Source organism: Salmo salar, chromosome 03 (assembly GCF_965601325.2).
Source record: "Salmo salar chromosome 03, fSalSal1, whole genome shotgun sequence".
Classification (NCBI taxonomy): domain Eukaryota; kingdom Metazoa; phylum Chordata; class Actinopteri; order Salmoniformes; family Salmonidae; genus Salmo; species Salmo salar.
The window spans coordinates 12,043,852-12,058,658 of NC_138293.1; the positions used below are offsets into that span (position 1 = coordinate 12,043,852).

Below are 14,807 nucleotides of genomic sequence, written 5' to 3' on the forward strand. Positions count from 1 at the left end.
TAGGGCGGCGCACAATTGGCCCAGCATTGTCTGGGTTTGGCTCGGGGTAGGCCGTCATTGTAAATAAGAATTTGTTCTTAACTGACTTGCCTAGTGAAATAAAAATTAAAAGATCAGGGAGGTTTGTCAATGCCTTGCAAAGAAAGGTATTGATTGGTAGATGGGTAAAAAAAATATTACTAACCTAATTGACAGAGTGAAAAGAAGGACACCTGTACAGAATAAAAATATTCCAAAAAATGCATCCTGTTGACAAACAAGGCACTCAAGTAATACTGCAAAAAATGTGGCAAAGAAATTAACTTTTTGTCCTGAATACAAAGCATTATGTTTGGGGCAAATCCAACACAACACATCACTGAGTACCGCTCTTCATATTTTCAAGCATGGTGGTGGCTGCATCATGTTATGGGTATGCTTGTCATCAGAAAAGACTAGGGAGGTTTTTAGGATAAAAATAAACGGAATACAGCTAATCACAGGCAAAATCCTAGAGGAAAACCTGGTTCAGTCTGCTTTCCACCAGACACTGGGAAACAAATTCACATTTCAGCAGGACAATAACCTAAAACACAAGGACAAATCTACAGTAGAGTTGCTTACCAAGATGACATTGAATGTTCCTAAGTGGCATAGTTACCATTTTGACTTAAATCGGTTTGAAAATCTATGGCAAGACTTGAAAATGGTTGTCTTTCTGAAGACACTGTATGTGAGTGAGTGAGTGACTGAGTGACTGACTGAGTGACTGAATGAGAGTGACTGAGTGAGTCTGTATGAGAGAGCAAAAATAGCACAATAACACACACAGATGTACACAGCTACATTTATTAGTATTTTTTTATTTTACCTTTATTTAACTAGGCAGGTCAGTTAAGAACAACTTCTTATTTTCAATAACAGCCTAGGAACAGTGGGTTAACTGCCTTGTTCAGGAGCAGAACAACATATTGTTTACCTTGTCAGCTCGGCGATTTGATTTTGCAACCTTTCGGTTACTAGTCCAACGCTCTAACCGCTAGGCTACCTGCCGCCCCATACATAAACATATACTGTAAAACTCACCCACGCGGGTGCACACACATTGTGAAAGACACACACATACTGTGTGAAAGATACACACACGCATACACACAATCAGATTTGCATGAACACATGCTGTATAGCCTGGGAGGAGACTACACACCTCCAAAGCCCTGGAGACAGGGTTGCAGGGGAGTGGGCCAAAATAAATGGTGCGATGCTGCGAAAAGACAGGAAGATTGAGAGAGGAAGGTGAGTGGAGGGAAGGTAGAAGGGGTAGAGTGAAGGAGGGAGGAGAGGGAGGAGAGAGCAAGGGCAAAGAGAGCTCCACTCCTCTCCCTTCTCCCTGTCTCTCTTTCTCTGTCCTTTTTTACCTCTCTCTCTCTCTCTCTCTCTCTCTCTCTCTGGTCCTCTCATCATCAGCCTTGATACCTAGCTCATCCCTCTGCTCGCTCAACCCTTCACTCACAAGGTGTTCCCCTTAGAACAGCAGAGACCGGCAAACACACACACATGTACAGGTGTAGGATCTTAATTTGACATGTATTGTCACAGCAAGAATAATCCTGCAGGAACAGGTTTTGAGCTTTTAGTCTATAGTGTTGCTTGATAGGTGGTTAGACTATAAGCTGGTCAAAATGAGGATACATGAAAGTGGCAGCAGGTAGTCTAGCAGTTAAGAGCTTTTGGCCAAGAACCAAAAGATTTCTGGTTCAAATCCCTGAACTGACTAGGTGAAAAATCTGTCAATGTACCAATGAGCAAGGCACATAACCCGAATTGCTCCTGTAAGTCGCTCTGGATAAGAGTGTCTGCTAAATGACTATAATATAACAAAACATTTATACTGTTAATATGTTAGTGTGGGTTTTTATTGAATTTATGCGGCGCAGGAAAATCTTCAGCAACAGAGTGATCAAATTAAGATCCTACATCTGTATATGTGTACACTTTTATACGCACAATGCACATACACACACCTGCACAATACACATACATACAGAGACACACACATTGGATAAACCACACACATGTATACACACACACGCTGTAAACCACATAACCACACATACACACGACGACACACACGTGCTGTTAACCACACCATTCTGTAAACCACAGAAACACATCCTATCTGTTACACACACACACACACACACACACACACACACACACACCACACACACACACACACACACACACACACACACACACACACACACACACACAGTCCCTGACACAAACACACACACACACACTGTCCCTGACACAAACACACACACACACACACACACACACTGTCCCTGACACAAACACACACACACACACACACACACACACACACACACACACACACACACACACACACACACACACACACACACACACACACACACACAGAGAGAGAGAGAGAGACATGATGATGGGCCCTAATTGACCTGAATGTACTCCCCTCAACCTCATGCTGCAATAATAACACAGTGTATTTCTCGGTTCACTTAGGCGTCTGTTTGAGTGTATTTGATATTTTCCCGTTGGAAATGAAGGTCTATTACCACCAGTATTGATGGAATTTTATATCCTTATTCAGCCAGGCTTGTCATCTGAACAGATAGATGCTTTGCTGCTTTTATCCCCTGGATGAGCTTATGAGGAGAGGGGGCGTGGAGGGAGAGAGGGATGGGGCGGGGGAGGAGTGAAGAGGGAGGGACAAAATGGGGAAGAAATCCCCTGTGAAAATGATCACCCACACGCTCACACAGACTACTGTAGGTGAATACTGGCTTACTGGAATACTCAAATCGATTCTGATTGTGATGTATCCTTCTTTCAGCCCTTGCTGTAGTCTGTTATTCACTGATCTACCGTGATTGGTGGAAAGCATTTTTCAACCTCCATTGATTCTCTGTTTGTTGATTATTTCAAGGAAGTGGGAATATATCTTCAGTGTGTTTAATCTAAATTCACTTTCTCCTTTTTCATTCACTCGCTTCCTTCACTAGCTCAGTCCCACTTCAAAACAGTGACAAACGTGAGGGGAATTGAGTGACAGTTATTTGATAGGGTGATAGCGAAGAGGAGAGGAGAAAGCCTGGTATTGTGGAGAATCAGAGCTGGTGAGAAGCCTCTGAATGTTGTCTCACTCAGGACTGGATGGGGATTCCATGGAATAGAACTGAGCACGTGGGGTGATGGACTGAACAGAAAATTAGAAATGGAATTGGGCCCCTCTGTCAGTTACCAGTATGGTCGTGTTCATTTGGACACGCAACGGAAAAACGTTTTAAAACATTTTGCTTTGGAAAATTGAAAATGGGAATTTCTTATTGGACAAGTCTAGGTAGTCCCTCCTTGTTTCAGTCCGTTTTCTTCCATTTCGTGCCGAATGAGCACGACCCAGCTGCTAAAAGACCTCTCCTAGTCACTATCTCTGACCTCTGACCTCTCTGTCTCCCAGGGCTCAACGAGTGCTCACTCAACAACGGCGGCTGTTCTCACATCTGCCAGGATCGACCAATAGGCTACGAGTGCCAGTGTCCTACAGGGTACAAGCTACTGGACAAGAGGACTTGTGGAGGTGAATATTGAGAATACACACAGTGTAGACACACACACAGAAGTAGTACACTATACTCTCTCTCTCTCTCACACATACATACATACATACATACATACATACATACATACATACATACAGCGCCAAGGTATGTGGCAACGTCAAGCACTGCAAGGACCGCTCGGAGGAGCCCAAGAAGGAGTGTGGTAAGAACACACACACACACACACACACACACACACACACACACACACACACACACACACACACACACACACACATAGTAAGTAGTACAGTACACACACACACACACACACACACACACACACACACACACACACACACACACACACACACACACACATAGTAAGTAGTACAGTATACACACACACACACACACACACACACACACACACACACACACATACACACACACACACACACATAGTAAGTAGTACAGTATACACACACACACACACACACACACACACACACACACACACACACACACACACACACACACACACACACATACAGTAAGTAGTACAGTATACACACACAGAAAGTAGTACAGTATACACAGTAAGTAGTACAGTATACACACACAGTAAGTAGTATAGTATACACAGTAAGTAGTACAGTATACACACACACACACAGTAAGTAGTACAGTATACACACACAGTAAGTAGTACAGTATACACACACACATTAAGTAGTACAGTATACACACACACATTAAGTAGTACAGTAACACACACACATTAAGTAGTACTGTATACACACACACACACAGTAAATAGTATAGTATACACACACACATTAAGTAGTACAGTATACACACACACATTAAATAGTACAGTATACACACACACAGTAAGTAGTACAGTATACACACACACATTAAGTAGTACAGTATACACACACACAGTAAGTAGTACAGTATACACACACACACACAGTAAATAGTACAGTATACACACACAAAGTAAGTAGTACAGTATACACACACACAGTAAGTAGTACAGTATACACACACACATTAAGTAGTACAGTAACACACACACATTAAGTAGTACTGTATACACACACACACACAGTAAATAGTACAGTATACACACACAAAGTAAGTAGTACAGTATACACACACACATTAAGTAGTACAGTATACACACACACAGTAAGTAGTACTGTATACACACACACACACAGTAAATAGTACAGTATACACACACACACACATTAAGTAGTACAGTAACACACACACATTAAGTAGTACTGTATACACACACACACACAGTAAATAGTATAGTATACACACACACACATTAAGTAGTACAGTATACACACACACATTAAGTAGTACAGTATACACACACACAGTAAGTAGTACAGTATACACACACATTAAGTAGTACAGTATACACACACACAGTAAGTAGTACAGTATACACACACACATTAAGTAGTACAGTATACACACACACATTAAGTAGTACAGTATACACACACACAGTAAGTAGTACAGTATACACACACACAGTAAGTAGTACAGTATAGTAGTACACACACATTAAGTAGTACAGTAACACACACACATTAAGTAGTACTGTATACACACACACACAGTAAATAGTACAGTATACACACACAAAGTAAGTAGTACAGTATACACACACACATTAAGTAGTACAGTATACACACACACAGTAAGTAGTACTGTATACACACACACACACAGTAAATAGTATAGTATACACACACAAAGTAAGTAGTACAGTATACACACTGACCGTCCTTGAGGTTATGTCTCTTTTATGAATACCATTTCCCTTCAAAGTACAGACTGCTATCTGTGAGGAGAAACGTGAAGACTTGAACTCACAGAACCTTTCATATGTTCTTCTCTCTGAAATACAGTTTATTGAATTGCAGCTTTTAAGCCACATATTTATAGAAACCTGCTTGGTCCAAGGTGACAAATCTCTTTATTCCCACATTTAATGCAAAAAGTACTCCCTCTCTCTCTCTCTCTCTCTCTCTCTCTCTCTCTCTCTCTCTCTCTCTCTCTCTCTCTCTCTCTCTCGCTCTCGCTCTCTGTCTCTCTCTGTCTCTCTCTGTCTCTCTCTCACAGATGTACATTTACATACGCCAATGGTTCATTACATTTAGGTTAAGAACATCTGCTAAATGACCCCCCCCCCTCTACTGAGCTATTAGTCCAGTGTGATTGATACCCCCCCACTGAGCTATTAGTCCAGTGTGATTGATAACCCCCCCACTGAGCTATTAGTCCAGTGTGATTGATAACCCCCCCACTGAGCTATTAGTCCAGTGTGATTGATAACCCCCCCACTGAGCTATTAGTCCAGTGTGATTGATACCCCCCCCACTGAGCTATTAGTCCAGTGTGATTGATAACCCCCCCACTGAGCTATTAGTCCAGTGTGATTGATACACCCCCCCACTGAGCTATTAGTCCAGTGTGATTGATAACCCCCCCACTGAGCTGTTAGTCCAGTGTGATTGATACCCACCCCCTGAGCTATTAGTCCAGTGTGATTGATAACCCCCCCCCCACTGAGCTATTAGTCCAGTGTGATTGATAACCCCCCCACTGAGCTAATAGTCCAGCGTGATTGATAACCCACCCTACTGAGCTATTAGTCCAGTGTGATTGATAACCCCCCGCCCACTGAGCTATTAGTCCAGTGTGATTGATAACCCCCCCACTGAGCTAATAGTCCAGCGTGATTGATAACCCCCCCACTGAGCTATTAGTCCAGTGTGATTGATAACCCCCCCTCCACTGAGCTATTAGTCCAGTGTGATTGATACCCCCCCCCCGCCACTGAGCTATTAGTCCAGTGTGATTGATACCCCCCCACTGAGCTATTAGTCCAGTGTGATTGATAACCCCCCCACTGAGCTATTAGTCCAGTGTGATTGATAACCCCCCTCCACTGAGCTATTAGTCCAGTGTGATTGATAACCCCCCCCTCCACTGAGCTATTAGTCCAAGTGTGATTGATAACCCCCCCACTGAGCTATTAGTCCAGTGTGATTGAAACCCCCCCTCCACTGATCTATTAGTCCAGTGTGATTGATACCCCCCCACTGAGCTATTAGTCCAGTGTGATTGATACCCCCCCACTGAGCTATTAGTCCAGTGTGATTGATAACCCCTCTACTGAGCTATTAGTCCAGTGTGATTGATAACCCCCCCCCCCCCCCACTGAGCTATTAGCCAAGTGTGATTGATAACCCCCGCACTGAGCTATTAGTCCAGTGTGATTGATAACCCCCCCACTGAGCTATTAATCCAGTGTGATTGATAACCCCCCCCGACTGAGCTATTAATCCAGGTGTGATCCCCCCCGCTGGCATAACCGGGGCCCCCCCACTGAGCTATTAGTCCAGTGTGATTGATAACCCCTCTACTGAGCTATTAGTCCAGTGTGATTGATAACCCCCCCACTGAGCTATTGGTCCAGTGTGATTGATAACCCCTCTACTGAACTATTAGTCCAGTGTGATTGATAACCCCCCCACTGAGCTATTAGTCCAGTGTGATTGATAACCCCCCACTGAGCTATTGGTCCAGTGTGATTGATAAACCCCCCACTGAGCTATTAGTCCAGTGTGATTGATAACCCCTCCACTGAGCTATTAGTCCAGTGTGATTGATACCCCCCCACTGAGCTATTGGTCCAATGTGATTGATAACCCCCCACTGAGCTATTAGTCCAGTGTGATTGATAACCCCCCTACTGAGCTATTAGTCCAGTGTGATTGATAACCCCCCACTGAGCAATTAGTCCAGTGTGATTGATACCCCCCCACTGAGCTATTAGTCCAGTGTGATTGATAACCCCCCACTGAGCAATTAGTCCAGTGTGATTGATACCCCCCCCACTGAGCTATTAGTCCAGTGTGATTGATACCCCCCTCCACTGATCTATTAGTCCAGTGTGATTGATAACCCCTCTACTGAGCTATTAGTCCAGTGTGATTGATACCCCCCCCCACTGAGCTATTAGTCCAGTGTGATTGATACCCCCCTCCACTGAGCTATTAGTCCAGTGTGATTGATAACCCCTCTACTGAGCTATTAGTCCAGTGTGATTGATACCCCCCCCCCCACTGAGCTATTAGTCCAGTGTGATTGATACCCCCCTCCACTGAGCTATTAGTCCAGTGTGATTGATAACCCCTCTACTGAGCTATTAGTCCAGTGTGATTGATACCCCCCTCCACTGAGCTATTAGTCCAGTGTGATTGATAACCCCCCCACTGAGCTGTTAGTCCAGTGTGATTGATAACCCCCCTCTAGTGAGCTATTAGTCCAGTGTGATTGATAACCCCCCCCACTGAGCTATTAGTCCAGTGTGATTGATAACCTCCCCACTGAGCTATTAGTCCAGTGTGATTGATAACCCCTCCACTGAGCTATTAGTCCAGTGTGATTGATAACCCCCCCACTGAGCTATTAGTCCAGTGTGATTGATAACCCCTCCACTGAGCTATTAGTCCAGTGTGATTGATAACCCCCCACTGAGCTATTAGTCCAGTGTGATTGATAACCACTCTACTGAGCTATTAGTCCAGTGTGATTGATAACCCCCCTCCACTGAGCTATTAGTCCAGTGTGATTGATAACCCCTCCACTGAGCTATTAGTCCAGTGTGATTGATAACCCCCCCACTGAGCTATTAGTCCATTGTGATTGATAACCCCCCCTCCACTGAGCTATTAGTCCAGTGTGATTGATAACCCCCCCACTGAGCTATTAGTCCAGTGTGATTGATAACCCCCCACTGAGCTATTAGTCCAGTGTGATTGATAACCCCCCCCCCCCACTGAGCTATTAGTCCAGTGTGATTGATACCCCCTCCACTGAGCTATTAGTCCAGTGTGATTGATACCCCCTCCACTGAGCTATTAGTCCAGTGTGATTGATAACCCCCCACTGAGCTATTAGTCCAGTGTGATTGATAACCCCCCCCCCCCCACTGAGCTATTAGTCCAGTGTGATTGATACCCCCTCCACTGAGCTATTAGTCCAGTGTGATTGATACCCCCTCCACTGAGCTATTAGTCCAGTGTGATTGATAACCCCCCACTGAGCAATTAGTCCAGTGTGATTGATAACCCCCCCACTGAGCTATTAGTCCAGTGTGATTGATAACCCCTCTACTGAGCTATTAGTCCAGTGTGATTGATACCCCCCCCCCACTGAGCTATTGGTCCAATGTGATTGATAACCCCCCACTGAGCTATTAGTCCAGTGTGATTGATAACCACACTACTGAGCTATTAGTCCAGTGTGATTGATAACCCCCCACTGAGCAATTAGTCCAGTGTGATTGATACCCCCCCACTGAGCTATTAGTCCAGTGTGATTGATAACCCCCCCACTGAGCTATTAGTCCAGTGTGATTGATAACCCCCCCACTGAGCTATTAGTCCAGTGTGATTGATACCCCCCCTCCACTGATCTATTAGTCCAGTGTGATTGATAACCCCTCTACTGAGCTATTAGTCCAGTGGGATTGATACCCCCCCCCCACTGAGCTATTAGTCCAGTGTGATTGATACCCCCCTCCACTGAGCTATTAGTCCAGTGTGATTGATAACCCCTCTACTGAGCTATTAGTCCAGTGTGATTGATACCCCCCCCCCCACTGAGCTATTAGTCCAGTGTGATTGATACCCCCCTCCACTGAGCTATTAGTCCAGTGTGATTGATAACCCCTCTACTGAGCTATTAGTCCAGTGTGATTGATACCCCCCTTCACTGAGCTATTAGTCCAGTGTGAATGATAACCCCCCCACTGAGCTGTTAGTCCAGTGTGATTGATACCCCCCTCCACTGAGCTATTAGTCCAGTGTGAATGATAACCCCCCCACTGAGCTGTTAGTCCAGTGTGATTGATAACCCCCCTCTACTGAGCTATTAGTCCAGTGTGATTGATAACCCCCCCACTGAGCTATTAGTCCAGTGTGATTGATAACCTCCCCACTGAGCTATTAGTCCAGTGTGATTGATAACCCCTCCACTGAGCTATTAGTCCAGTGTGATTGATAACCCCCCCACTGAGCTATTAGTCCAGTGTGATTGATAACCCCTCCACTGAGCTATTAGTCCAGTGTGATTGATAACCCCCCACTGAGCTATTAGTCCAGTGTGATTGATAACCACTCTACTGAGCTATTAGTCCAGTGTGATTGATAACCCCCCTCCACTGAGCTATTAGTCCAGTGTGATTGATAACCCCTCCACTGAGCTATTAGTCCAGTGTGATTGATAACCCCCCCACTGAGCTATTAGTCCAGTGTGATTGATAACCCCCCCTCCACTGAGCTATTAGTCCAGTGTGATTGATAACCCCCCCACTGAGCTATTAGTCCAGTGTGATTGATAACCCCCCCACTGAGCTATTAATCCAGTGTGATTGATAACCCCCCCGACTGAGCTATTAATCCAGTGTGATTGATAACCCCCCCCACTGAGCTATTAGTCCAGTGTGATTGATAACCCCTCTACTGAGCTATTAGTCCAGTGTGATTGATAACCCCCCCACTGAGCTATTGGTCCAGTGTGATTGATAACCCCTCTACTGAACTATTAGTCCAGTGTGATTGATAACCCCCCCACTGAGCTATTAGTCCAGTGTGATTGATAACCCCCCACTGAGCTATTGGTCCAGTGTGATTGATAAACCCCCCACTGAGCTATTAGTCCAGTGTGATTGATAACCCCTCTACTGAGCTATTAGTCCAGTGTGATTGATACCCCCCCACTGAGCTATTGGTCCAATGTGATTGATAACCCCCCACTGAGCTATTAGTCCAGTGTGATTGATAACCCCCCTACTGAGCTATTAGTCCAGTGTGATTGATAACCCCCCACTGAGCAATTAGTCCAGTGTGATTGATACCCCCCCCACTGAGCTATTAGTCCAGTGTGATTGATAACCCCCCACTGAGCTATTAGTCCAGTGTGATTGATAACCCCCCCACTGAGCTATTAGTCCAGTGTGATTGATACCCCCCTCCACTGATCTATTAGTCCAGTGTGATTGATAACCCCTCTACTGAGCTATTAGTCCAGTGTGATTGATACCCCCCCCACTGAGCTATTAGTCCAGTGTGATTGATACCCCCCTCCACTGAGCTATTAGTCCAGTGTGATTGATAACCCCTCTACTGAGCTATTAGTCCAGTGTGATTGATACCCCCCCCCCCACTGAGCTATTAGTCCAGTGTGATTGATACCCCCCTCCACTGAGCTATTAGTCCAGTGTGATTGATAACCCCTCTACTGAGCTATTAGTCCAGTGTGATTGATACCCCCCTCCACTGAGCTATTAGTCCAGTGTGATTGATACCCCCCCACTGAGCTATTGGTCCAATGTGATTGATAACCCCCCACTGAGCTATTAGTCCAGTGTGATTGATAACCCCCCTACTGAGCTATTAGTCCAGTGTGATTGATAACCCCCCACTGAGCAATTAGTCCAGTGTGATTGATACCCCCCCCACTGAGCTATTAGTCCAGTGTGATTGATAACCCCCCCACTGAGCTATTAGTCCAGTGTGATTGATAACCCCCCCACTGAGCTATTAGTCCAGTGTGATTGATACCCCCCTCCACTGATCTATTAGTCCAGTGTGATTGATAACCCCTCTACTGAGCTATTAGTCCAGTGTGATTGATACCCCCCCACTGAGCTATTAGTCCAGTGTGATTGATACCCCCCTCCACTGAGCTATTAGTCCAGTGTGATTGATAACCCCTCTACTGAGCTATTAGTCCAGTGTGATTGATACCCCCCCCCCACTGAGCTATTAGTCCAGTGTGATTGATACCCCCCTCCACTGAGCTATTAGTCCAGTGTGATTGATAACCCCTCTACTGAGCTATTAGTCCAGTGTGATTGATACCCCCCTCCACTGAGCTATTAGTCCAGTGTGATTGATAACCCCCCCACTGAGCTGTTAGTCCAGTGTGATTGATAACCCCCCTCTAGTGAGCTATTAGTCCAGTGTGATTGATAACCCCCCCCACTGAGCTATTAGTCCAGTGTGATTGATAACCTCCCCACTGAGCTATTAGTCCAGTGTGATTGATAACCCCTCCACTGAGCTATTAGTCCAGTGTGATTGATAACCCCCCCACTGAGCTATTAGTCCAGTGTGATTGATAACCCCTCCACTGAGCTATTAGTCCAGTGTGATTGATAACCCCCCACTGAGCTATTAGTCCAGTGTGATTGATAACCACTCTACTGAGCTATTAGTCCAGTGTGATTGATAACCCCCCTCCACTGAGCTATTAGTCCAGTGTGATTGATAACCCCTCCACTGAGCTATTAGTCCAGTGTGATTGATAACCCCCCCACTGAGCTATTAGTCCAGTGTGATTGATAACCCCCCCTCCACTGAGCTATTAGTCCAGTGTGATTGATAACCCCCCCACTGAGCTATTAGTCCAGTGTGATTGATAACCCCCCCCCTCCACTGAGCTATTAGTCCAGTGTGATTGATAACCCCCCACTGAGCTATTAGTCCAGTGTGATTGATAACCCCCTTCCCCCACTGAGCTATTAGTCCAGTGTGATTGATACCCCCTCCACTGAGCTATTAGTCCAGTGTGATTGATACCCCCTCCACTGAGCTATTAGTCCAGTGTGATTGATAACCCCCCACTGAGCAATTAGTCCAGTGTGATTGATAACCCCCCCACTGAGCTATTAGTCCAGTATGATTGATACCCCCCCACTGAGCTATTAGTCCAGTGTGATTGATAACCCCCCCACTGAGCTATTAGTCCAGTGTGATTGATAACCCCCCCACTGAGCTATTAGTCCAGTGTGATTGATACCCCCCCTCCACTGATCTATTAGTCCAGTGTGATTGATAACCCCTCTACTGAGCTATTAGTCCAGTGTGATTGATACCCCCCCCCCACTGAGCTATTAGTCCAGTGTGATTGATACCCCCCTCCACTGAGCTATTAGTCCAGTGTGATTGATAACCCCTCTACTGAGCTATTAGTCCAGTGTGATTGATACCCCCCCCCCCCACTGAGCTATTAGTCCAGTGTGATTGATACCCCCCTCCACTGAGCTATTAGTCCAGTGTGATTGATAACCCCTCTACTGAGCTATTAGTCCAGTGTGATTGATACCCCCCTCCACTGAGCTATTAGTCCAGTGTGAATGATAACCCCCCCACTGAGCTGTTAGTCCAGTGTGATTGATAACCCCCCTCTACTGAGCTATTAGTCCAGTGTGATTGATAACCCCCCCACTGAGCTATTAGTCCAGTGTGATTGATAACCTCCCCACTGAGCTATTAGTCCAGTGTGATTGATAACCCCTCCACTGAGCTATTAGTCCAGTGTGATTGATAACCCCCCCACTGAGCTATTAGTCCAGTGTGATTGATAACCCCTCCACTGAGCTATTAGTCCAGTGTGATTGATAACCCCCCACTGAGCTATTAGTCCAGTGTGATTGATAACCACTCTACTGAGCTATTAGTCCAGTGTGATTGATAACCCCCCTCCACTGAGCTATTAGTCCAGTGTGATTGATAACCCCTCCACTGAGCTATTAGTCCAGTGTGATTGATAACCCCTCCACTGAGCTATTAGTCCAGTGTGATTGATACCCCCTCCACTGAGCTATTAGTCCAGTGTGATTGATACCCCCTCCACTGAGCTATTAGTCCAGTGTGATTGATAACCCCCCACTGAGCTATTAGTCCAGTGTGATTGATAACCCCCCCACTGAGCTATTAGTCCAGTGTGATTGATACCCCCCCACTGAGCTATTAGTCCAGTGTGATTGATAACCCCCCCACTGAGCTATTAGTCCAGTGTGATTGATAACCCCCCCACTGAGCTATTAGTCCAGTGTGATTGATACCCCCCCTCCACTGATCTATTAGTCCAGTGTGATTGATAACCCCTCTACTGAGCTATTAGTCCAGTGTGATTGATACCCCCCCCCACTGAGCTATTAGTCCAGTGTGATTGATACCCCCCTCCACTGAGCTATTAGTCCAGTGTGATTGATAACCCCTCTACTGAGCTATTAGTCCAGTGTGATTGATACCCCCCCCCCCCACTGAGCTATTAGTCCAGTGTGATTGATACCCCCCTCCACTGAGCTATTAGTCCAGTGTGATTGATAACCCCTCTACTGAGCTATTAGTCCAGTGTGATTGATACCCCCCTCCACTGAGCTATTAGTCCAGTGTGAATGATAACCCCCCCACTGAGCTGTTAGTCCAGTGTGATTGATAACCCCCCTCTACTGAGCTATTAGTCCAGTGTGATTGATAACCCCCCCACTGAGCTATTAGTCCAGTGTGATTGATAACCTCCCCACTGAGCTATTAGTCCAGTGTGATTGATAACCCCTCCACTGAGCTATTAGTCCAGTGTGATTGATAACCCCCCCACTGAGCTATTAGTCCAGTGTGATTGATAACCCCTCCACTGAGCTATTAGTCCAGTGTGATTGATAACCCCCCACTGAGCTATTAGTCCAGTGTGATTGATAACCACTCTACTGAGCTATTAGTCCAGTGTGATTGATAACCCCCCTCCACTGAGCTATTAGTCCAGTGTGATTGATAACCCCTCCACTGAGCTATTAGTCCAGTGTGATTGATAACCCCCCCACTGAGCTATTAGTCCAGTGTGATTGATAACCCCCCCTCCACTGAGCTATTAGTCCAGTGTGATTGATAACCCCCCCACTGAGCTATTAGTCCAGTGTGATTGATAACCCCCCCCCTCCACTGAGCTATTAGTCCAGTGTGATTGATAACCCCCCACTGAGCTATTAGTCCAGTGTGATTGATAACCCCCCCCCCACTGAGCTATTAGTCCAGTGTGATTGATACCCCCTCCACTGAGCTATTAGTCCAGTGTGATTGATACCCCTTCCACTGAGCTATTAGTCCAGTGTGATTGATAACCCCCCACTGAGCAATTAGTCCAGTGTGATTGATAACCCCCCACTGAGCAATTAGTCCATTGTGATATACCCCCCCCCCCACTGAGCTATTAGTCCAGTGTGATTGATAACCCCCCCATTGAGCTATTAGCCCAGTGTGATTGATAACCCCCCCACTGAGCTATTAGTCCAGTGTGATTGATAACCCCTCTACTGAGCTATTAGTCCAGTGTGATTGATACCCCCCCCCCCAC

The 14,807-nt window shown here is 45.7% G+C and overlaps 1 protein-coding gene across 2 annotated transcripts in view; it reads left to right on the plus strand.

Annotated features, from left to right (window-relative positions):
• LOC106598404 (low-density lipoprotein receptor-related protein 8) overlaps nt 1-14,807 on the plus strand; it is a 190,169-nt gene that overhangs the window by 131,543 nt on the left and 43,819 nt on the right. For both annotated transcript variants that reach the window (XM_045714492.2, XM_014189447.3), the window contains exon 8: nt 3,482-3,601. In XM_045714492.2, coding sequence (XP_045570448.1) covers nt 3,482-3,601 — 120 coding nt within the window. The remainder of the gene's footprint in view (nt 1-3,481; nt 3,602-14,807) is intronic.